At 47.0% G+C, this 24,261-nt stretch overlaps 2 protein-coding genes across 5 annotated transcripts in view; one reads left to right on the top strand and one right to left on the bottom strand.

Moving 5' to 3' along the window:
• The first annotated feature begins 41 nt into the window (after positions 1-41).
• On the top strand, positions 42-17,982 carry LOC128753955 (tuberin-like). Of its 4 annotated transcripts, none has more exons than XM_053856200.1 (41): positions 42-110; positions 1,839-1,979; positions 2,062-2,148; positions 2,224-2,334; positions 2,402-2,549; positions 2,634-2,751; positions 2,842-2,890; positions 3,448-3,573; positions 3,662-3,735; positions 3,809-3,935; positions 4,069-4,212; positions 4,280-4,417; positions 4,495-4,598; positions 4,658-4,739; positions 4,813-4,968; positions 5,048-5,164; positions 5,841-5,963; positions 6,059-6,165; positions 6,361-6,526; positions 6,663-6,785; positions 6,875-7,009; positions 7,099-7,288; positions 7,350-7,443; positions 7,506-7,608; positions 7,719-7,813; positions 9,739-9,879; positions 10,998-11,159; positions 11,244-11,402; positions 11,476-11,588; positions 11,865-12,104; positions 12,366-12,596; positions 14,557-14,705; positions 14,987-15,573; positions 15,744-15,822; positions 16,513-16,599; positions 16,668-16,854; positions 16,917-17,056; positions 17,146-17,224; positions 17,399-17,490; positions 17,561-17,659; positions 17,727-17,982. In XM_053856200.1, the coding sequence occupies exons 2-41, from the start codon at positions 1,845-1,847 to the stop codon at positions 17,874-17,876; spliced, it is 5,547 nt and encodes a 1,848-aa protein (XP_053712175.1). In that variant the 5' UTR covers positions 42-110; positions 1,839-1,844; the 3' UTR covers positions 17,877-17,982. The 4 variants fall into 4 exon arrangements, with proteins under 4 accessions (XP_053712175.1, XP_053712174.1, XP_053712173.1 ...); XM_053856199.1 differs by lacking the exon at positions 42-110 and adding an exon at positions 718-848; XM_053856198.1 differs by lacking the exon at positions 42-110 and adding an exon at positions 737-896.
• The window catches only part of LOC128753954 (polycystin-1-like), a 49,972-nt gene continuing 43,645 nt past the window's right edge, over positions 17,935-24,261 (bottom strand). The window contains exons 47-56 of the mRNA XM_053856197.1: positions 24,039-24,233; positions 23,829-23,968; positions 23,497-23,627; positions 23,005-23,080; positions 22,812-22,925; positions 21,924-22,095; positions 21,562-21,852; positions 21,251-21,385; positions 20,208-20,534; positions 17,935-20,128 (exon numbers count right to left, since the gene is read on the bottom strand). Coding sequence (XP_053712172.1) covers positions 19,358-20,128; positions 20,208-20,534; positions 21,251-21,385; positions 21,562-21,852; positions 21,924-22,095; positions 22,812-22,925; positions 23,005-23,080; positions 23,497-23,627; positions 23,829-23,968; positions 24,039-24,233 — 2,352 coding nt within the window. The 3' untranslated portion in view covers positions 17,935-19,357. The remainder of the gene's footprint in view (positions 20,129-20,207; positions 20,535-21,250; positions 21,386-21,561; positions 21,853-21,923; positions 22,096-22,811; positions 22,926-23,004; positions 23,081-23,496; positions 23,628-23,828; positions 23,969-24,038; positions 24,234-24,261) is intronic.

The raw sequence follows: 24,261 nt of genomic DNA, 5'->3' as shown, positions 1-24,261 counted from the left end.
CCGATGTTTTGAGCATGCGCGATCAGCATTGCTGTTTCGATCACGTCACTACGGCATCCATGTCAGGACTGGCTTCGTCCAAAGTGTTCCTTCCTATGAAACAAAAATAGGTTTGTCTCACGTTTTCCTCGATAAACACCTTTCACAACCACTTTGACAGATTTCAACCATAGGGGGAACTGTATTATTGTTATGTGTGTAAGTTAATAAATTAAATAAATGAATCAATGTAAATTAAAACAGCTACTTTATTTACCATTTGTAAGTATATAAGTAACTTCATGTGTAATGGTGTAAGTACTCTGTATTGGTAACAGTTAGTACTAAAATGCCAGTACACATACAGTACACTAAATGTTTTGGAAAATAATAATAATAATAAAACACTATTGTTGTTGTTGTTGTTGTTGTTGTTGCATTGAATAAGGCATCAAGACGAAGGTTTGAAGCATTGTAGTAGCAGTATGTATTTTGGACTGGGAAGTGATGGTATTTATGAATTGATTATGAATTCTTATGTTTTGAGACTGACTGACAATACAGTTTCCATTGTATCTCCAAAAGCTATTAACAGCATTACACGGTTGTAATTAAATGCGTTTTAATAGCCCATGTCATTGTAAAATAAAGTTAATATCACGGGAATATTATCCTATTAAAAGCGCGAACGACATTATTGTCTTAGTTGAGACTCCGTCGTTTCGTCATCACCTGAAGGCCGCTGCTTCGGATCCGACCCTGGTTCGCAGAACCAGCCGTGCAAAAGCTGTCAGAGGACTGGGACTGGATCCACACCAGAACAGTATCACTGTTCCATTGCCACCCTCCTATCCGAACTCGACCCAAACGTAAGGCGCTTCCTCGCAGATATCAGCAAATGTCATCTCATTGTTGAAGTAAGTGGAGGTTAGCAGGAAGAGTGGATTGGGATTGTTGTTGTTTTGGAATACTAACCATAAATGCTAACCCTTGGTTGAAAGCTAACGGTTCAGCAATGCTATGGTAGAATTTTCCCTCTTCTCTTTTACTGGTCTAATGACAGTCGTGAACGTATATTCTGCTATGGCGCTCGTAAGGTCGGGTTTCACTACGGCATTTCTGCTGTCAAAACATCCTCTGAAAGTCTTCAAACCAACAGGAAAACTACAAACGAACAACAGTGTGATTATGCCAAAACTGCGGTGCGTTTGTTTTACTCATAAGATGCTGGATGAAGTAGAAATACAACTAACAAAACGTCAAATATCACAGCATTGCCACAATCGAGTTAGTTCTCCTATAAATTTTAAACATAGTATATTCTGGGTATAAAACCTCAATGCAACGCACCTAAGTATGTTGAAATTGTTTACTTTGTTTTGTGTTCTCAACTCCATCATTTTTTACAAGTCAAGTTTCTTATTTTAATTGGTGAACTTCCTTTTATTCTTTCTTCACTTGTGTTAGGTTGTTGTTCTTGTTGTGTCTTCATGTCTGAAGTTATCCAAATACACACTATGACTATCTAATAATATTGTATTCACCAGGAAGACACGGAATGGCTGATAAAATAACTGAACTTGCAGCGGCTTTATCAAGAATGTTAGAGAATAGCTTCATCAATGTTTGGTGAACTTGAAATGACCAACAACATGACCAACAAACTTTCTCCATCCAAATTTGGTGCCTCCAAGGAAGTCCACTGTCCTCAAATATATATATATATATATATATATATATATATATATATATATATACACTGTAATACAGTATATAACTTGGAGGAGTCATAGTGAGTGAGTGAGTCAAGAATGCTGGAGTCAATGTGTACACTGATCATTATTGTTTCGATCTTGAAGGAAACCATGAATAAACCACCCAGCAAAGAAACTCTGAAGGACAAAGTGAAGGGAATACTTGGACTGGGGTCATCTCGACCACCCACCAAGCCAACTGACCCCAGATTTTCTGAATGCATCATTACCGCAGAGATCATCAGGGTAGACAATTATTCAACGAACCTCACATAATCATATTATGTTTTTAGAATTGAATGTAAAACAAAACTCACTTCTTGTCCAGGAACTCCAACCAGATTTTGCCCTGAGCAACCGAGTTCGAGCCATGAACCATGTCTGTCATCTTGCCAAAACCAAAAAGTTTGAGGAGGTTTGTTGGCTATAAGTTTCTTAGTGTTTTCCCCTGCGCTCTTTTATTTGACACAAGTTTTCATGGTTGCTACAGCATGCTGTGGAGTCTGTGTGGAAATCGGTGGAAGACATACTGTCACCTGAACACCCAGCCGAAGCCAGGCATGCGGTACTGCAGCTACTGAGGGCCATCATACAAGGACAGGTGGAGTAGACTAACTCTTGCAATTACATATCCGAAGCAATCTGACACACTCTATTCTCTCTTTTAGGGTGAAAGGCTTGGCTCTTTAAGAGCTTATTTTTTTAAGGTGATCAGAGATTACCAGCCATGTAATGAGGACCTCTCCGATCGACTGGAGGTCTTCAAAGCCTTAACAGAGAATGGAAAAGATATCACATATCTAGAAGAAGATATAGGTCAATACAAACACTTGAGCTCATTTCTTGTGCGTCTTATTTGGTCACTCAATTGCTTTTGCTTGTGTGTTCATCATGTTTCAGCTCGGTTTGTCCTGCTGTGGATGGATATCGGACTCACTGCTGACTTTCTCAACGTCCTTGTCAACTTGGTCAAATTCAACAGCTGCTACCTCGACCAGAACGTTTCAATCTTGGTCCAGTAAGTGATGCGTCAACACTCCATTGACAAGGAGTTCTACTTTCTACTGAATGTATTTTTTAATAACGTCTTTACGTTTTACTTCCACAGCAAAATTTGTATTCTGTGCAATAGAACCACATCATCAGTTGACATTGAAGTAAGTGACTCTATGTTTGTGATACACTTGAAAATAATTCTGAACTGATAGAATCATGTTCATGCTCATTACTCGAAGGTTTATTTTTTTAAACTAAAGGTATCTCTGCTTTAATAAATAAATTGTACTCCTTCAACACAGACTGTGCCGCAGGATGAGTGCATTCCTGCCACCTGCCTTTATTTTCTGCTTCATTACTGTCTGATATCAGGTCATTTCTGCAATTCTTTGTGCGTGCGAACGTCAGAGCTAATTTCATTTAATCAAATATTGTTTTTAAAGTGTAGAATAAAATGCTCTTCCCCACTGTGACCTTTATAACAACCATGTGATATACCCTCCTTTTTAAAATGGTCTTGAATAATGATTTTAAAAGCAAGGTGAGGTTTACATTCCTGCCTGGTCAGCTTGTGCTCAGACATTAGATTTTGTTGTTTTTTTTGTGTCAAAACTGAAAGGGAAAGTCAACTGTCAAAGGCCTTTTAATTTGAGACCTTCACAGCGTTATGGAGAGAAAAGCTAAGGTTGCAAATTCTTCACTGTCTTCATTTTTTTAGGTTGCACTACAAGTGTTAGATGCGGTGGTCTGCTATAACTGCCTGCCCTCTGACTCTCTGACTGTTTTCATCATCACGCTGTGTCGCACGGTGAATGTGAAAGAGTTTTGCGAATCATGCTGGAAGGTAAGCAAGCTGCCACTCACAGCCTTTCTTTTAAAATAGTTTTGCCTGACTGAAGCGCCACATCTTCCTGTGATTCTGCTTTTCCCAGTTGATGAGAAAGGTACTCGGCACTCACCTTGGCCACAGTGCCATCTACACTATGTGCCGCATAATGGAGGAAAGGTAGTATCCTATACAGTATAGTGTAATCCTGAAGGTGTCAGTGCTTGAGTGTTTTCCCTTCTTTTTTTCCCAGTATGTACATGGAGGATGCACCGTTACTGAGAGGTGCTGTGTTCTTTGTGGGGATGGCGTTGTGGGGAGCTCACCGGCTTCCAGCACTGAAGAACACACCTACGCTTGTTCTTCCGTCATTCTACAAAGTAAACCACTTTTGAGTTTCTTGTTTTTAGATATCCAAAAGAAGTTTGACAAATGTGCGTTCATGCTTGTCTGAAGATCACATTTCACACCTTGAAATTACACTCTTGAAAGTACTTTGTTTTCCACCTACAGGCTATGTCATGTGCCAATGAAGTGGTCTCCTATGAAATTGTCTTGTCTATCACAAGACTGATCAAGAAGTATGGGAAGGAACTGCAGGTGGTCACCTGGGACATTCTCCTGCGAATCATTGAGCAACTTCTGCAGCAGATTCATGTAAAAACCCAGTCAACTGCCATGCTACAGAGGTATTTGTTTGCTTGATGGCAGTGTGTTTCCACAGACGATCGGCGGTGCAGAGTTGAAGAAGATAGTTTATGAGCTGCTGACCACAGTAGAAGAGCTGTATGAGCAGAACGGCTACCATGGGTCTACAGAGAAGTTCTTTGCTCTGGTGGAGAAATGTGCTGATAAAAGACCTGTCAGTTCCTTTTCTGTCTTTTTGCACATCATGCCTTGTGTGTGGTTGCTTATCTGTGCTGTGTTTTAATGTGGCAGGATGCATCAGTTTTGACCCTCATCTCATATAGAGCTCAGTCCATTCAACCTGCCAAGGACGGTTGGATTCAGAGTCTTCACCGACTCATGGATAAGTTCTTTAGGTGAGATTCCTAGTGGCTCTGAGTTGTTTAATCTTTGATAGATAAATATTCTCCTTCAGGAACGAGACCCGAAGTGTGATCCGGATCAAAGTGCTTCATATCTTGTCCTTCGTGCTGAGCACCAACCGACAGCTGTATGAGGTACGGGACTTGTTCTTTTCTTTTCAGCCACACTGAAGTGGAAATGAATGAGCCTCTGCTCAATGTCTTTCAGGACGAGCTGATAGAAATGGTGGTGATCCCGCAGCTCAGTGCGATCGCTGAGGACAAAGACCTGGCTGTGAGGAAGCAGGCCACGCAGCTGCTGGTTGACCTTGCTGAAGGCTGCACCACCCACCATTTTACCAGCCTGCTGGATATCATTGAGAGAGTATGAGCACATCGACTCAAGGGGCAGTGGTGACTGTCACGGGAAGCTTCAGTGATTTCACTTGTTGCTCTCTCCTCAGGTGGCCAGTCGATCAATGTGCTTAGCTAATTTGGAGATGGGGGAGTGGGAGTCCTCTGCAGAGTCTCCCATGGATGATGTCAGAACTGCTGTACTGGGCCTCCTGGAGATCCTCCAGGTCTTGAAATAATATTATTATTATAGCGCACATGATGTCATTCAGTAGTTCTAGTGCGGCATGTGTGCATGTCACCACACACATACGCTTGCATGTAGTGTTTATGTTTTCCCCAGCCTCTCACCCTAAACCTAACCATCCAAAACAAATGGCTAACTTTAACCAGGACTCTGACCAAACCTCAATTCAGTTTTAAAGACCCAGTTTTAATCCTCAAATGGAGGCTTAAACATGTGGCGACCGGCAAAGGCCCCCACAAATAGCAGAAGGTCCCCACAAAGAGGTGTGTTTCCAATGTTTGGTCCCTACAAGTTTAGCTATACAAGGACACACACACTCATCTTTTCATCTTAGTGAAGACCATCCCAGATATAATGCCTTCCCTAGCCTCTCACCCTAACCTTAACCTACCTTAATCTAAAATAAAAAAACTTAACCTTTAATCTTAACCAAACACAAAGCCAAATACAATAACCTAGTTATTTTGAAGGTGTAACCCTCAAAACCCATCCTCCCTTTGCAAAAATGTTGTTGTCGCTCTGTTAGTTAAAAACTGATTCTCACAAAGATAGATGTACAAAAACTAACACACGCTCTTGGCATAGTGATAATAATGAAACTGTAAATAATAAATCATTAACAAGTAACATGTATCCCGCTGTGTTTCCCATAACAGAGCAAGATGTACAGTCTGCCAGCTGCACACGCCAGTCGTGTTTACGAGATGCTTATCAGTCATCTGCAGCTCCACTACAAAAACAAGTACAGCTCTGCCATTGCTTCCAGAATCAGACTGCAGGTAATTCATCGATTGGTTTGTCCAAATGTGATGTAAAAAAAAAAAAAACGTGTCTTGGTTTTGATTTGCTTCTGTTGCGACTGTTCACGTCTCAGGTCTTCGACTTCTTCCTGATGATGCGGGCAGACTCCCTCCACCGTGTCGGTATTGTTAACAAAGACGACGCTATGAGGTTCAGCCCTTACTGTTATTGTGACACTGGGTGAGGAGAACTTGTGTGGCTTTTTGACACATTTTTCCTTGTGTTTCTCACACTTTTCCGGATGTTCCTGTGTTCAATTTGCACAGGTTGTTTACACTGGTAGTCTGGTCTTTTTTACTCCTTGCAATGGATTCCCTGATACAATTGCATTCCTTAGTCAGTCAATGAAGTGAATGGTTTTGCCTTTAATTTCAGGGAAGCGGAGAAAAGACCCAGTGAGAAAATAGCTGCTGGTTTGACATCGCCCCCTGCTGGTGGTCCTGCTCCATCAGCTGCTGCTCCCACAGCCACAGTCCAGATTAGAACAGCCCATCTGCCCTACTCTCTTGCTTTCAACGTCCTCCTGCAGTGTCTGAAGATGGTACAGATGCACTTGATACTTGAACGAGCTCCACTTTACTAAATTTTACTGAAATTTCTGCAATCAGAAAAAGAACGTGATACAAGTGAAGGTGTGTAAATGTTCTGTGTTGAGTCGACTGTCGTTGCTTTTGCAGGAAACGGATTGGAAGGTGTTGAAGCTGGTTCTTGAAAAGCTGCCTCTCACTCTGCAGTACAAGGTTTTGCTGCTCACCTCGCCCTGCAGCTTAGATCAGCTTTGTTCTACGCTCTGCTTCATGGTGATTTACTCCGGAAAATATCATTTCTGTTTAGTAAAATACACAAGCTCATGTCTTGTTTCATTTATTTTATTTCATTTTATTTTCAGGTGACTGATAGGTTGATCTCAGAACGCCTGAAGAAGATCCCGGATGGCTTTTCCCGCACAGATGTTCAGTTAGCAGTCCTCCCAGTCCTCACCGCGATCACTTCCTACCACAGTTACTTGGATCAAGCAAGACAGGTACCTGCCACTCGCTATCCAGCTGTGCTGATGCTTCTCTGAGAAATGCACTGACAGAAGGTCGTCGCATTTATTTCCCTTCTCTTCAGAGAGAGTTGGTTCAGTGCCTGGAAACTGGTCTCATCTATCGCTGTGCCAAACAGTGTGTGGTGGCTCTCACAATGTGCACCGTGGAAATGCCGGAGATCATGATTAAGCTCCTGCCCGCGCTCATCGTCAAGCTGACTCACATCTCGGCCACTGTTACCATGGCGTCACCAATGCTCGAGTTCCTATCAAGTGAGTGAAAATATGCCCCGACAGCTTCTAGTGAACTGATGTCCCATTTCCGACTTCCCAGCTTTGGTACGCCTCCCCCATCTGTACGCCAATTTTGTAGCCGAGCAGTATATCAGCGTGTTTGCCATCTCGCTCCCCTACACCAACCCGTCCAAGTAAGTACTCTCTATGGAGATGTCAAAACGCCAAACCCTAACTCACCTGCTCCTGTTGCCAGGTTCAACCAGTACATCGTGTCCCTGGCTCATCATGTCATTGCCATGTGGTTCATACGCTGCAGGCTTCCCTTCCGTAAAGACTTTGTTCAGTACATAACCAAGGTGTGTGCTCATATGACAACTAAAGTGTGGTGCTTTTTAGATATCTATGTGTCACAATGATATGTGTGTGCCAGGGAAAACGATCACAATGGGTTTTCTGTCTTCAACAGGGCTTGCGTTCCAACGCCCTTCTGCCATTCGATGATAGTCACGAGCAAAGTTCCTTTCGTGCTCGAAGTACCAGCCTCAACGAAAGACCCAAGAGGTAAACCAATCATTACCAGTGCCAGCAATGTTGTGGTTTCCACCACCATGATGTTTGTCAGGATGGTGTTGCCATGGTGATCATTAGGGCATTGTAACTGAGATGTATGTGTTCAACGGGCTTTTCATGTGGTTGTCAAACCAGGTCTAAAAGGCTGTTAGACTCAGCTGCTGTGAATAGGAATTTACTCTCCAGCCTTTGGATCCAGATCTTTCCACCTTATGATAGTGGAAGAATATTTGGAAACGCTAAATGTTTCAGTTAAGAAGCAAGAGGAAACCATGCTCTGTTCTGGAGTAAAATGGGTTTAATAGTTTTCTATTAAACCCATTTTACTTGACAGTGAATTGGCAAGGCTTCTATTTTAGAGCAAACATGTAGACACAAATGAGCAGGGTGGGAAGTGGAGCACGTGATAAACCTACCTTATTGCCTTTCAAAATGAGACCATCTCTTTTCTATCTATGTACAGATAGAAAACAGTGTTTCACTCCTCCTTCAACTCTTGGTGGAAACTGCGGTGTCCTTTGTTCATGAAAAGGACCGATAAAGACCGTTTCTCATCATAAACATCAGTGTCAATTCACTAATTTTAAATGTCAACTGAACCAAGTTCTTTCCAGGAGTTCAGAACTTCCTCTGAGGTCATTTGACTGCTGATGAGGCAGGTACCCAAAAGTAGTAAAAGAATTACCTGTTACTGCATAAGAATAGCTTGATCGTTTTTGAGTATGTTGAATCTCCGACTGCTCTCATGTTCCCCTCGCTCTTAACACACAAGACCAGAGCAGAAACCCCTCACTAGCCGACCCCTCAGGTCCTTCATGTCTCTTGTTCTCCTGCTTTCCACTCGACTATGACTGTGCTGCTTGTACCCTACCTGTGTTTCGAAGTGCCCGGTGAAGTTTATTGTCATTTTAACAACAGGTTTTTATTAGCGTGATAGTGTTTTTAAGTTGTGGCTGGCCGTGCTCCGCCCCTCTGATTGAAGCCTGGTGTTTTTGGTCATTTGATCAGCACCGTAATGACTGTGCAGTCCTTCTACTGTTCGACTTTTCTGTGAACCTCTGCTTGAAGGTCCATGTATCATTCAGTCAATGTATATTTTTCAACATTTCGCACAGACTCAGGTGCAATATCCAGCTGGTTAGTTAACATTGACTTATGTGTACGGTGCTTTGTACAAAGTGCAAGTGAGTTGAGCGAGTGCAGCAATGACTTGAGCTTTGCAAAGTTATATATAACTGGATCTGCTTTTTGCAATGTACAACATAGTCCAAGTAAATGTTTTCTATGTAAGGCATCTGTTACTGATCCCTCGTCGGGGTAACAGTATTACTGAACACTTTGTTGACAGTTCATTTAAAATGATTCTAGCTGAAACCAGAAGGTTTTAGAATGATTCCTGGACCCTTCACTATGTCCCTGCTTCATGAAGTGATGTATATTTTGTTGCTGTATAATTTTTTACTTGGCAGCAGCTCTTGTGCCCCCTGCTGTTGCGCGTGTGTTTTTCTTTTCAGTTACTGTTTTGATTTGCTCTCCTTGACCTGATTGTGTTTACTGCTGTTAATTTTCACCTTGTTTTGTTTTCCTTTCGATCCTTCGTTTGACCCCGCCACCGCCTCCTGCGATTGGCTGCTATGTTGTGGTTTTGGGGGTGTCACCGTGGATCCTCCATATGTTGCTGCTGGCCCCCCTCCTCCTCCTCTGTGATCTCTTGTGGTCCCATCCACTGTGCCCCCCCTCCCATGTGATGCTACCCGCTTATGTTACTCTGGTGTTCCGACGGCGACTCCTGCTGTTTCCTGCTCCATCCTTACACCCCCTCCACCCCAAAACACCTTCATGACGACCCCCCGCTCCTCCCCACCTACCTCTGTCACCACGACTCGGGTGGCACCTTGCCTTGGTACGCATCCCAGTCTGCGAGCTGCGAAAATGGCCAAGGCGACAGCGGTGGTAGCCAATAGCAGCAGCTCTCCAGTTAAAGAGCTGAGGGACCTGTCAGCCATGGATGCTTTCCGCTCCCGCAGCATCAGTGTCTCCGAACACGCAGTCCGCAGGTTAGAAAGAGCCTCCAGGGTAACAAAGCCAAACAAAACTATCTGAACACTTCCTTTTGCTGCTTCCTCCGGGGGGGAAAAATTGGGTGGTGGGTCATTCATACTTACCGTCAAGTGTGAGATTTCGGGTGGTCGGTGTCAAAGACACCTGGAGCGGGTGGTGCATGCTAGAGGAAGGTTTGTGTTTATCGACCACTTTTATTTTTTCTGCAAGCCTGCCTTTGTGTTATGAGCTGTCTTTGCATGCGGTTTGAAGACGCATCACTGTCCATGTTGATGCTTTTGGTTGCTTGGACTGAGTGTGCATAACCCCAAAAATCTCTCCTGCCATTGTCGATAACTCAATGAGATGTTAGCTTCCTATTTGCTGTGCAACAACAACTAATAATATACACGTATGTATGTTTTAAAATGGACCTGGAATATTTAACATGGTCTGTTTAGTTAACATGGACACACAACACTGAAAAAAGACCATATTGTTAATATAATGTGCCTAATATTCAAAATGTACTTGTCTTCTTTTCTTTGTCTTATTTTTCTTTTTCAATTTAGATACTCATGCAGTGTTAATCTTAAATTAGCAAAAGATGCTAATCATATTAGCTTTCAACTGTTCCTTTAAAGCAGTATTCCTCTAGAGTATAAAAGAAATTACTGCCACCTCATGTTATAAAACTCTAAAATCTCTACTTTGTCATATGTTATTGTAGTAAATGAGATAGAAACGAGTTGCTTAAATGTTCCCATTGCTTTCGTGAAATTGTATTGCGATGGACACACATTGGACCCCTGTGATATGTGCACTCATGTTGCTTTTTATGCAGCTGTTATGAGATAAGTGATGGCATTCACTCAGACGCAAACCAACAAGGTGATATATGAATGATCGCTCTTGCTGTTTTGGGCTTGTGAATGAGGCATGTTTTAAACAGGTGTGCCACATTGGGATTAAGGGAGGTCACATGTATTTGCTTGCCTTTTTTTTTTGGTCCCTGTATTGCATGAGGGCCAGATATGTATTTGTGTATCAGTGCCTGCATGTCCAAGTGCACAGTCACTTTGTATCACTCCACATCTGTCCTCTCTTTTTCAATCTGTGTGTTTGCTCCTGACAGGATGCACACCTCGACAACCACCTGCAGTCTGGGCTCAGCTGATGAAAGCGCAGTAAATCAGGCCGATGAGGGGCTCAAGACCGTCCACCTGGAGCTGACCGAGACCTGCCTGGACATGATGGCGCGATATGTGTTTTCCAACTTCTCTGCTTTACCCAAACGGTCAGTGTGACTGAGATGCTGTGTGTTTGACATGATCAGCATGTGTGAAATTCAACCTTGGTCTCTTCTGAACTGCCCTCCAAGGTCTCCTATTGCTGAGTTCCTGTTGGCCGGGGGCCGCAGTATGACTTGGCTGGTTGGCAACAAGCTTGTGACCATAACAACCAGCGGAGGGACTCGAACGCAAGCGCTGCTGGGTCTGGACATGTCTGACCGGCTGGCAGGAGGAGGGGAGATGACTAGGTCATCTATGGAATACAATGCAGTGGATTTGTCTTCGTTGTTTTGTCACTAATTGTTGGGACTCATTCTGCAGGTCTGATCCGTCGCTGCACACCAGAATCACCAAAGAAGCTCCGGCCAAACTGGAGTCACAATCCAGTCAGAAACAGAGCAGAGCGTCGCGTATACGGGTCCGCTCTATATCAGGTGACGCCATCTGAATACCAGAGTGTTCTGAAGTTGTGACACAGGATTCCAAAGCTTAGCATTAGCTAGTGCTAGAAGCCAGTTTTCTGTCTCAAATGTGGGCGGTGTATTTTCCCCTGATCCTGTGGGTTTGTGGGGTTGTCAGTATGTCAAAGTGTCAGTGTGCATAGAAGGCCAATATGGACATGCATTAAAAGGCTGTTCTTTTTTGCAGCCCATTGATAGCTGTACAGCTGAGTAATATAAAAAACATTATTTTCCCATCTCCCCCTGTAGGAGGGCATGCGCTGCGCGCTGGCCCTGCTCAGAGCCTGAGTCCTCTGGTGTCCCCTTCTGAGGGCGAGCTGGCGGCTCAGCTCTCCCCCTCTGGCACTAACCTGGAGGGTCTCAGTCCCTCCTCATCGACGTCCGCCACCTCCTCAGCTCCTCCGCCCTTCAAAGACAACCCCAGCCTGGCAGACGTTGTCCCCATGCTAACACAGGGTTGGGCAGAGATCTTCATCCGGAGACCCTCTGGTACGCAGACTGTGTGGAACCTATGCACCCCTTCCTTTTCTTCCCCGCTAGTTGCTTTTGATATAGATGTGTTGTCACCTGACCACTCTGTCAACATCATGGATCAGGCTGTAAGTCATTCTAGGCAGCGGTTGTTTCGTTCCTGTCAGGAAATGTACCTTTTTTTTCGACTGAAGACTCTTGTTAAGAGTGTTGCTGTGTGTGATAGAGAGGGGGTTTGCTTGTGTTGTTTGGAGAGACAACTGTGGCTGTGTTGAACAGGAAACACCAGCTGGCTCATGTGTCTGGAGAACCCTCCGAGCCCCTTCTCCTCGGAGCTGGGTAACGTCCCCCTGCAGGAGCTCTCCACCGTCCTCATGGCCATGGAAGGAGTGAAGGAACGGGCGCCCCACGCCGCCAGCGCTCCAGCCAGCACCGCGGTTCCCCCGAGTGAAACTGAAATGCAGAGCCATAAAGGAGCAGAGCCACATGTGATCCAGCGCTCAAACACAGGTAACAGACTACATGCTGCATCTTTTGCTGGTCGTGACTTGAAGGCTTTTTATAGATGTGCATGTTGCCAGGATGCTACTTTCATAGATACATCCACAGTGATGTCAGAGTCACATGTAGTGGGTGAAATGGGATCTTCAATGTGAGCAAGAGCTTTGTAAACATCGCGTTTCCCGCCACCTCTGCTGGATCAAGGGAACCGAGTCGCTGTTATGAGGCAGCTGTTGTTGAGGAGGACTAGTGCAAAGACAGACTCAGGAGCTCCTTCTCTCTTTGCTGTTTGTGTTTTTTTATGGGGAGAGGAGCCAAGTAACAGTTGGAATATGAGGGGCCCATTGCTGCATTTTTCCCAGCCCAGTGGCAAATTTAAAGCCTGATGTATTTACTACTTCGCACATTCACATTACAGCTGTCTGGTATCAAGTATTTGATTGATTGAACCAAATGCTTAAGAAAATGGGCGATAGATAAAGTTAACTAGTAATGAAGTTGTTTGGATTGTTGAATAAATACTAAACAATATCATTGAAAGTACTGGATTCACACGCAGAGCCAATGTTTGTTTTGCTTGGGGTCACGTGTTTATGAATGTGCAGCAGGGAGCGTTTTATTCTCCCCCCCTTCTCCAGCCTTTAACACTGGTAAATCGTGTTTTTTCTTCAACCATTTTCCCCTTCTTTTTCGAGCAGATGAAGTTGTTCTTCTGTTTATCCGTGTGTCTTATTTGTGCCACCGTCCTGTCTCTGTGCTCCCGTCTGTAGTGGACGGCTCTCTTTGCTCTGTAGGTCCACCAGCACCTGGCAGGTTGCACAGGAGCATTTCTTGGGCAGGTACCGTCCACGTGTGCCCTAATACCCAGCTCTCACCCGAGTGTCTTCTGACTCACTTCCAAACTTGAGTTTTAGTTTCTCACTCTCTCATTGCCGAAATGATGATTGAAGTTGGCTAATGCCTCAAATGCAATGTTGCCTTGATAATAATCCCTTGACAAATCACTTTAACTGAACTTTAAATCAAGTCGGAGCCCCAGAGCTCAGTACATGGTGATGGATTGTATTCAGAGCAGCAGAGAATCTACTCCATAGATGTGTCTGTGAAACACTGCGTCTCAATAAGTTTGAGTTTCCGTTTTGCTTTCCCAGTCTGTGTCTGTTCTAACTGTTGTTCTGGTCCACTCACGCTCACACAGTGAAACCCCGACCTTTTCCATCAAATACCGCCACTGCTACCTGCTTTATAACTCATTTATTTGCGCCCCCTTGAGGTCAGGAGAGGGAGTGAGTTTCTCTCTAAAAAAAGAAAAGTGCCATCAATGAAGTGCTGATTTTATTTTTGGCTACTTTGATCTTAAAGGCCTCTGGAAGCTGAACCCATAAGTGAGAAAAAAAAGAAGGTTAAAAAGTTGAGTGGTCAGGTCCATGTAGTCATTCTCCAAGGCTGTAACTCACGTCCACTGCTCTGTCCGCTTCTATCCGTCGTCTGTCATCTCCCTGTCCACTACATCCTTTTTAGATGAGGAAGGGTCGCGCCCCCTCACCTCCATGGCATCTCTGCCACTCTGTGCTGATGTTGCCATGCGACCATATCCAATGTCGCTGCCGTGCAGACAGGTCTGGGTTTCACTGGCTGGAGATCACTGACACTCCGACCTAACGGATGCATGAGGAGCAACAAAACCAGATGACTAGTTACAACTTCGGTTTCCGATCAGTGTTTGTGGACGAAGTGACGCCGACGGCTGGTGGAGTGACTCGAGTGCATGAATGTGCGTTTGAATCTGATCCGTGTGGTTTGGGATCTGACTTCATATACTGGATACTGCAGATGCTGGCAGGTGGTCATAATGTTATTTGTCGTGTAAAGTTTGGGATGACAGAGTGACTGACTGCCACTAACATTCTCCTCTGGTGAGGTCGTAGCTGCTCGACTGGGTGGGACTGACCTGTGACTTGTGCCGCAGACTCTGCTGTGGTCCTGGAGGAAGGCTCAGTGGGCGGCAGGACTCACGCCAAGTCTGACTGGAGAGTCAGTAAGGAGTTCGAACCCATGCCATCCGACCCCATCTTCATGTCCGCCGACAAGTTTCAGAAGACGGGGACGCTCAGCCGGGTGAGTCTGAGGGTCTCCTTTCAAAGCCTCACCATCTTTGTTTTTCACCCGGTCATATCTAAAGCCATCCAGTTACAGGTTTTTGTTCCAGCCAATCGCCACCATCTCACCAAACTGGTGTCAGTCTGGTGTTGCTTGTGTCACCTCAGTGGTTTTATTGGTCGGAACAAAGACCTGCACTAAAGTATCCCCAGCTTTCACCCGGCCACTGCGGCTGCTCTGTGGCGTCTATGATGAAGAACCTCTGGTTCACTTCTAACCTCAGCTCCTGTCTTTGCCAGTCCTCCTCCATGTCCAGTCAGGACGATGAGAAGTCCACCCTGGAGGAAGTGAGTGAAGGGGCCATTCCCATAGACCAGCCCTCCCTGGGGGTCTCTTCCCCGGGCAGCCAGGCGTCTGAGCTCTCCTTCCAGGTTCACAACCAATCCCAAAGCCATGGCCTGAACAAGTCCAGCTCCTCTCCTGAGCTGCAGACCTTCTCAGAAGCCTTTTCTAGAGCTGTTCACGCGGACACATTTGGAGACGCCACACAGAGCAAAGGCGCGTCAGAAGGAAGGCCTCAACTGCTTCCAGAGAAGGACAAGCTGGAGGACACTTTAGCAGCTGAGGCTCAAAGTTCCGACGCGCACAGTCAAGGAGGAGAAGGTCCAACTGCAGCTCAGAATGTAGGGGCACGGATGAGGCTGGATATTCTGCCGTCTGCCGTTCAAGCTGGGCCCATCTCCCCAAGTGGAGGACATCGACCTCGTGGTCACACCATCTCAGTGTCGGCACCGTCCTCGAGGAGAGAGACGAGGAAGGAGAGAGACTTGTACCAGAACCGGGCCGGGCCCGGCTCCTCGGAGAAGATCTCGGGACTCAATCCCAGGTGAGATGATGAGGTGAACTGGATGGATTACACCTCTGTCCATCCTGATGTTCCATGGCAGAATCACACTTTAAAATAGTTGGAGTAGATGTTCTCCTGCTCGCTGACATCATGAAGGTCTTCACATACTGTGACCTCTGAGGATAATCTGCTTTCATCTCTTCCTTCAGCTTCGTTTTCCTCCAACTCTACCACTCTCCCTTCTTCGGGAATGAAGCCAACAAGCCTCTGTTGCTACCCAAAACCCAGGTCAGTTTCCCGCATGGTGACAGTTATCGACTGTTATCGACTGTGACGTTGGTCGGGCATTACAGCTCATGGTTCCAGGTTCTCAATGACATCCTGGTCGTACTGTGAGGACTAGAGTCTGTGTTTATCTGCGTCACATGGGAAGAAACCACAGACATCAATGTCCATCTTCCTTTTGTCCCCGAGGCTCAGACACCTGCAGGACTGTGAGGTGTAGGTGTCACATGCGACATGCAACAATGCCACTGAGATTGTGACAGTTTTTTCTTTGTTTTGTTTTATTGACCACATTAAGTGACAGATTGGACCGCATTTGGCCCCCAGAGCCTCGAGTTGGTCACCATCCAATGAAAACAAGTTTCACCCTCATTGTGATTTTTTTTTTCATTTATTTATTTATTTTTAATGCTATCTTTTCCCTGAATTTCTTCTATCTGCATATTGTATTAAAAATATTATTTGTAGCGATGAGCTGTTAAATGCAGGTGACACCTCTACTGCGACCTGCTGCCCGCTCTCCCTCAGAGACTCTTGGCTCTGAAACGCCAGATACCTTGTCCTACTATCAACAGAAAAACACTTGTCAGTTATGTTTTCCATCACCTCCCTCAAGATCACATGACCGTGGCTGACTCTGCTGTGTTGTGGTCGGTACTAAGGAAGGTGGGCGTGGTCTGTTCTCTCTCTCAGGTGATCGAGCGAGCCGTGAAGGTGCTGGACCAGATGCCTCCGTATGACACCCATAAGATCGGTGTGGTGTTCGTGGGCGCCGGCCAGGTGAGAAACAAGGAGCCGTCATCCTGAAACAAGTCCATGGTAACTCGTGTGGCGCGCCTGCTCCGCAGGTCAGCAACGAGGTGGCCATCTTGTCCAACGAGTACGGCTCCAACCGCTACGCCGCCCTACTGACGGGCCTGGGCAAGTTGATCCACCTGAAGGACTGCGACCCGGACCAGATCTTCCTGGGCGGCCTGGACCAGTACGGAGACGACGGAGAGTTCACCTACTGCTGGCACGACGACATCATGCAGGGTGAGTGCTGCTGGGCGCTGGTCACATGCTCGGCCGCCGCTAACCCCGCCGTGCGCCCACAGCCATCTTCCACATCGCCACCTTGATGCCGAACCGGGAGAGCGACAAGGGCTGCTGCAATAAGAAGCGCCACATCGGCAACGACTTTGTGGTGGTGGTGTACAACGATTCCGGAGAGGACTACAAGCTGGGCACCATCAAGGTCAGAGGGTTGGCTCCTGAGCGGGTCCTCCAGTTTCTGCCATCCATGTCCTGGGAACTGAAGTGTGAAGTGTGTGTGTGTCCTCGCAGGGTCAGTTCAACTTCGTGGAGGTCATCATCAAGCCTCTGGACTTTGAATGTAACCTGGTCACCCTGCAGTGTCGCAAAGGTGAGAGGGGAGACCCACTACTACGTCTTCAGCCTCCAGTCTCCTCCGACTGGACCATCAATCTCACCAAGCTCCTGCTGGTTGAGAACGTAGAGCTAGACTCGTCACATTCTCATCCTTGACTGAAGCTGAATGGAGGAGTTGATACATAACATCTTTCTCTCTCTGGCGCAGACTTGGAAGGGTTGGTCGACACGTCGGTTGCTAAGATTGTTTCGGATCAGAACCTTCCCCTCTTGGTCAGACAGATGGCGCTTCACGCAAACGTACGTTCCCCCTCACTCTTCTCCCCCCCCCCTCACCTGCTCCACACAGTCTGACACAGCCTTGTTGCAGATGGCCTCTCTGGTGCACCAGTACCGGGCCAACCCATCCGACGCTTACGCCTCCAAGTGGTTGGCCAGGCTACGACACATAAAGCGAATCCGAACCAGGGTAAGAGTGGCGCTTTCCTCCGCCACCGGTCGCAGTGCCTCACTGGTCTAACCTCATCCTCCCGCAGGCTCACGAGGACATCCAGTCTCGCTCCACTCCAGGCATCTCTCTGACCCAAGCGCATCCGCAGCAGAGCAAACCCACTGCACCGCCCGAAACTGCCGGTCAGAGGAAGAGGCTGGTGTCTGCGGTGGATGACTTCACTGACTTTGTCTGACAGTGTGACACTTGTGTCTGGCAATGATGAAACGGTGTCACTCCTGCTCTGCGGATCCAAAAATACTGAAGATTAAAGTTGTTTAAGACAATTCCTGGTGGCTTTTCATGATGAAAACTGACTCACCGCAGCTGTTAAACGCTTTATTTAACATTGTCAAGTGCAAGAGCATAAAAACCATTATTAAAAAAACAAACTTCATTTGCACCTAACACAACAAAACTACAGGAACAGACGTTAAATACTCAGCTTCTCTGGTGCTTACAGACGGTTACATGAACTTTGGCTGTAGGACTTGAACGTGACGGGCCGCAGTACCGAAGCAAAAATACCATAACAAGCACAAATATTTACACCGATAAGCACCAACATATACACAAATGGACACCGGACTGTGACTGTCACTCCCCTGTGTGAGAGGGAAGATTCGGCTTTCAGCTATTTCATTCTGCCGTATTGAACTCTATCGCTCACTCATTCTTTGGGCGGAAGGTGACACTGTCTCGGGGTGAGGGAAACAACTTCCTGCTTTATAACCTGTAAACTCTAAATGACCATCATGAAAACCGCCATTTTCTCAGAGCTGTTCTGAATTTGAGTTAAAGCCTAGAAATGAGTCTGTGATCTGCTCCGAGTCTCAGCCAGACGGCTTGAGTCTGAGCTGAAAATTTTCACTGACTGACTTGGCTTCACCCCAACTTCCCTAAATCCCCCCTCCCCCCACAAAAAAGCACCTTTTTGCTTTTCATTTTCTATGGCCAGTTCCTGAGATCTTCCCCCGGACACGGATGGCAGCCATCAAGGCGAGGAGCGCTAAATATAACACGCTAACTTTAGCTGAACCTTTAGAGGCAAAAAAATAAAGTGCAAAGTACAAACCGAGACGTCGTGGTGACGCTAAAGCTTTGGCTTATATTCACTGACGGTCTGAGAGAAGCTTATTAGTTTAAGGACATCAAAAGTGCTTTTTGATAACAACATGGCAACAACTACTTGAACGGTTCGCATCACTTCCTGCCACTTGGACTTCCTGTTTCCATATAGTGGATGTGTGTGGGATCCAGACCACGAGCCAACTAGGGGTGAAACAGGACTGCGCCTCCTGAAGTGAGTTAAAACAAGTCACTCTAAACCTATGTTGCAGTGCAGTCGAGGACTCCTCTCTTCAGGTCACCCCTGGTGGCTTTGGTCTGACCCCACATCAGTGGGCTCCAAGCAGCAGCGATGCCTGAACCAGGTCCACATGTGAAGCCGTGCCAGGGTTCCTGAGGCGAGCACCTCGCTGTGCTCCTGTCGGTGGCCTCACGTGTCCACCAGGGTCACGAGAGGTGCGTCCACTGCACGGGTGACCCGCACCGCCAGACACTTCCTGTGCTTCAGTCCCGGGTTTAGAGGGCGGAGCCAGACGGCAGACCCGCTGCCCTGGTCCTGCCCTCGTCCTTAACCCGACACTCTTCTGCAGCTTCAGCCCCAGCGTCACTCTAAGTGGGGTGCACCTTGTTTTTGAGGGGAGGGGGCTTCCGTTTCCGCTTGAGTGTGGGGGGGGTGGTGGTGGTGTGGGCTGGGTGGTTGAAGAGACTTGAGGAGGGGAGGGTCTCTCTCTCTGTCAGAGGGTCCCAGGCCTGAGCACGGGTGGAGGGAGAGGAGGGGGCGGGGGCAGGTGTTTCTCCAGCGGAGGAGGAGGAGGAGGCGTGAGGAGCAGGTGTGGAGGTCGGCTTGGCCTTTAAGAAGGAAGAGGAGCTCTTTTTATCAGTTTTCTTCCCCTTCTTGTTCCCCTTCTGCTTCTCTCTGGCTCCCTTCCTCTCCTGACACCCAGAGCCCTCCCTCCTCCTCCTCCTCCTCTTCCTCTCACTGCGCTCCAGTCTGCACTCCATGTGATACACGTCCTCCGTCGCCATGGTGACTCGGTCCAGTTGCTGCAGCAGGGCGTCCAGCGTGGGGAGGAGCCTCCGCAAGGACGCCTCGGTTTCGGCCTGCTCTCTCCAGCTGGCCCCTCCCACCAGCACGCCGGGGCCCGGCCCCAGGCCCAGGCCCAGGCCCAGCCCTGGGCCGAACCCGGGCGCCTCGGTCAGGCTGCAGGGGCTGGAGGAGGCCGGACACCAGGAGGCCTCCGAGCCGCCGTCCACACTGTCTGGAGTCTGAGGGGAGTCCGGCCGGTCCAGAGGCGGCAGGCACAGAGACTTGCAGTCGCTGGTGGAGGAGGAGCGGGAGGGCGGCAGCTCCATTCCCTCGAAGCGGACCTTGTGGCGAAACTAGCAGAAAACCAACAGGACCTGGCATCACTACTGATCCCTCTGTGTCTGTTTACACTCATCGCCCTAAACTCCTCACCTCTTTAGTCCTGCTGAGTCCCATCCACATCTTGAGCCGGCGGAGGAACAGCTCCACCATCTCGTAGTCTTGCAGGTCCACGGCCGGACGGTAGAGCTCGGCCCGGGCGCGCCGGTAGTTCCGCAGCAGCACGGTGGTCACCAGCCACAGCAGCGCCAGCCGCAGCACGGCCAGGCCCAGGTGGAACAGCAGGGAGGCGCCAGAGCTGGAGGGTCCGCTCATGGTCCAGCCGGGCCTCCAGGATAGCAGGCCACGCCCACCAGCACCCAGAAGAGTCAGGCAGGCGCGGCCCACGCTGCCATAGCCGTCGATGATGGAGTGGAAGAGCTGAAACGCAGGAGACCAGATGAAACGGTTCAGGATCAGCCTGGAGTCTCAAGGTGGTGAACCACGAGGGGGCGCCAGAGGGTGCAAAAGAAACCTCTCGAAATTTAGGCTTTACAACTATGCAATACATGAGAGACATTTAGTTTGAGCGATGGGTGGACTGGATCTGGAACTTCAGTGCCGACCTTTTCACCTTTGAAAACGTCCTGGAAATAAATCGACGTAACTTGCCCTGGATCTTTTGAAGCGTGCGCCTGTGTAGGCAGTACAACTTTTCCAAATCATTCCTTTAATATCTCACATTGAACTGCATTTTTAGAGCTCAAAACTGCATAAACGCGTAGAAGTATATTTGATGCCAGAAGGATGAAATTTAAGTTGAATTTTTACACACTAGTTAATACACCTGAGCGGATCTGCTTATATCATGAGGCTTATTTCAAGTTAAATTTCTTTTGGGTTATGACGTATTCAAATCAGATGCTTCTTTTATCTTTAATAAATTATTACAAATAAAGACAATGAAGTCCCAGCCAAAGGAATATACAATCTAACAACATATTTTCGAATCATATTAAGGCTCTTTTTCGTCATCCCTTCTTTCTTCTGGCCCTTCACAACAGTCAGCACGTAACGTGAGTATTGCTTGGACAAAGTCGGCCCTCAACATCGGCTCTTCTGGACGATTAGAACCTTGAGAGTGGTGGGACACTGACCAGATGTCCGCTGTGAGAAAAGGCCAGCAGAAGTAGCAGCGACGCTACTGCAATTCCCAGAAGCTCCAACACGGAGCGGCGCAGAGCTCGGCCAAACACCGCCCACTCCCGGAGGAAGCGCAGCTGATGGGACGCCTGGAACCACCACAACAGAGACAAATATAGAGAAGAACCAAGAAATACATACACATACATATGTATATTTTTTTGTATCTTTACTGACTTTTAAACATTTAAAACCTGTTTCTACACACTTTCAAAACTGTATTTCATGTCCTTGTTTCTTAGTTTCACAGCATTTGGACTCCAACCTTGAGCACCAGGATGAAGAGCAGCAGCGCCGACAGCACTGTGTAGGTCTGACTCTGCTTGGCCAGCGGGTGGAAGTCGGTGAAGGCGTCCCGGGGGTGTCTGGTGTAGGACGCCCACTGCTGTGAGGCCGTGACGCAGCGGCTGAGGTGAAAGCCACACACTGACGCAGCCAGAGCGATTTTGCACAGGCCCAGGAGCCTCCAGGCGGACAGCAGGTAACCTCTGCCGTCTCGCAGGACTCCCAAAATACCTCGCAGCAGGAAGTACAACACCAGGCCCAGAAGGATGATCTGAGAGGACAGGAGGGCGGTTATTTTGGGCGTCTTGTGACTCGGTGAGTGCACATTATAAGACGCATTACCAGGAGGAGGAGCTGCAGGTCCAGGCTGGTGATGGGCCACAGGCTGATGACCACCAGGTCCAGACTGGACTGAGCGCGCTCGGACACCGGGAAGTCGAAGAGGAAGGAGAAGACGGCCAGAAGGTTGGTGTTAATGTTGTAGAGCGAAAACTCCACGAAGATGGAGCGTGACCTGGAAACACAGTGATGAAACAGAGGTGCAGCCAGACGGAAGTGTCGTTCAGTGCTGCAGCAACCGGCAGCATCCGGTGTGAACGTGACTGAAGAGCACAGACGGTTTGTTTCATATTTCACATTTTTACAACTGTTTTTGTTGTAAAACTTTGTTGTATAAATTATAAATCTAACGTTATCTACTTAAACTGCAGTCAGGAACAATTAAGCTGTGAACAGGGTAAATAAAATTCAAATAAAGTTTTATAATGAAGATATATTTTGTTAAATAAATTAGAACCTGAGAGAAATAATATACAGAAAAAAAATTATTATTATTTTGTTTATATAAATGATCGTATTATATGCTTTTTAAAAATAAAAAAAGAAAGAAAAAGAAAAACACAAAGCAAATAATGGAAATACAAGAAAACAAATAGATAAAAGAGGCCAAAAACATATTAATAATAAAAATGAATCAGGCATAGATAAACAATAAGCACAATAATAATTAAATAAATAATAGAGTTGGGTGACTTCTAATAAAATGATGAACTTTCTTTATTTTATTTTAGGAATTTATCATCATCACTCCACAGTAAGTGAACTATGTTTATTTTATATAATAAAATATAATGATCGTGAAACAGAAGTTTGTCAGAGAGCAACAGAATCCAACACAAAGTTCATCCTTTGTCTCACTAAGACGACAGCACTGGTGACATGGGGACCTACCTGGCGTTGAGCCAGTGGTGGCGCTGCAGCTGCTGAAGGGAGGAGGAAGCCTCCTGCAGGCTTCTGTTCACATGCAGGATCAAGTCCAGCCTGTTATGATCCTCCTCTTGCTCTCTGGTTGGGCAGGGACGTCATGTTGAAAGCCAAATAAGATCAACAACAACAACAACTCATTGATCTTCTGTCCTCTCACCGCTCCACACTGGAGAATTCTGGGAAAGTCCGAGCATCTCTGGAGGAACTGAACCAAACACTTGGACTGGAACCAGCTGGCAGAACAGAAGACAAACTTGATCAATAGCTGATCTAGTCAATATTCCTGTATCAGAGCAAGACCTGGGGTGGACGCCACGACAGACTCGAGTGACCTGTCCAGGGTGTCCCCTGCCTCTCGTCCTATCTAGCTGGGATTAACTCCAGGTATGACTCGAGTATGATCGCTTTATTTCAGCGATATAAAAGTCAGGTTGCATGGTTATTGAAAATAAGACAGCTATGATTCACAGAAACTAAGTCTGTTGTAGTTACTGTGACTCATTGACAAAGTACATTTCATTGGTGGCTTCCTGGGTTAGGGTTAGGGTTAGGTTGGGTTAGGGTTAGGGTTAGGGTTCTAACCTTCCTCCAGGAGAAGACCTGCACACAACATGAACATGACAGCTCTGTCAGACATGACTTGACCCACCTGGTGTGTGGCTGATCTGCCTGAGTCTTAAGGTGCCGAGCAACAAGCTTCCTGTGTCCCTCAGAAGGGCTGAGTCGTCCAGGAGACGAGGCAACAAGGATCCATTCAGCCACGTCAGAACATCATCTCGGCTTGAACAAAAGAGCCACATTGTTCACACAGTATAATGGCTAAAGTGCGTCATAGTTTCCTCATTTATTTATGTGGGGGGAGATTTTCTTGAGATGAAACTGCACATGATTATACGGCTCCTAAGTGATGGAATTTTAACATCCAACTCCAAAAGCAACACTCCAATTTTGGGATTTTAGCAGAGATTTGAGTTTCCAAACCTGCTGATATTGCGGTACTCTGGCGTGTGCAGCACGTGTTGCAGCTGGTTGCGCAGTCTCAGGCCGTGCGTGTCCCTGTCCGAGTCCGAATAGTTCAGAAGTAGAACCACCAACAGGAAGAACATGTAGACCACAAAGTTCTGGAAGAGAAGTAGGACAGCAGGGTCAGGTCCTAAAGCCCACATAGACAGCGTGGCCCAGCTCACTGACCTTCAACATGGTGTGCAGCATGTGGACTTTGCGGGCCTGCTGCCGAGCCTGGGAAAGGGCGAACCCCTGCGGGGGTCTCACCCTCGGGACCCTCTGAACGACCCGCTCCACTCTGGGGAACTCCACCAGCACGTCCTGGTCCTCTGGACGCAGGCGACGGACGCAGACGGCGTAGTAGAAGGCCTCGCACAAAACCTGCGGGACAGTTGGTGTTCAGAAGACG

This window comes from Synchiropus splendidus, chromosome 2 (genome assembly GCF_027744825.2).
Source record: "Synchiropus splendidus isolate RoL2022-P1 chromosome 2, RoL_Sspl_1.0, whole genome shotgun sequence".
NCBI lineage: Eukaryota > Metazoa > Chordata > Actinopteri > Syngnathiformes > Callionymidae > Synchiropus > Synchiropus splendidus.
The sequence above is the reverse complement of the archived record's forward strand: the minus strand, read 5'-3'. Positions and strand labels throughout refer to the sequence as shown.

Excerpts from the sequence above, each read along its gene's own strand:
- LOC128753955 (XM_053856200.1), top strand. The coding sequence starts at position 1,845 with ATGAATAAACCACCCAGCAAAGAAACTCTGAAGGACAAAGTGAAGGGA. Across the intron at positions 2,891-3,447 it reads CATCATCAGTTGACATTGAA|GTTGCACTACAAGTGTTAGA; the intron begins GTAAGTGACTCT and ends TCATTTTTTTAG. Across the intron at positions 4,969-5,047 it reads TGCTGGATATCATTGAGAGA|GTGGCCAGTCGATCAATGTG; the intron begins GTATGAGCACAT and ends CTCTCTCCTCAG.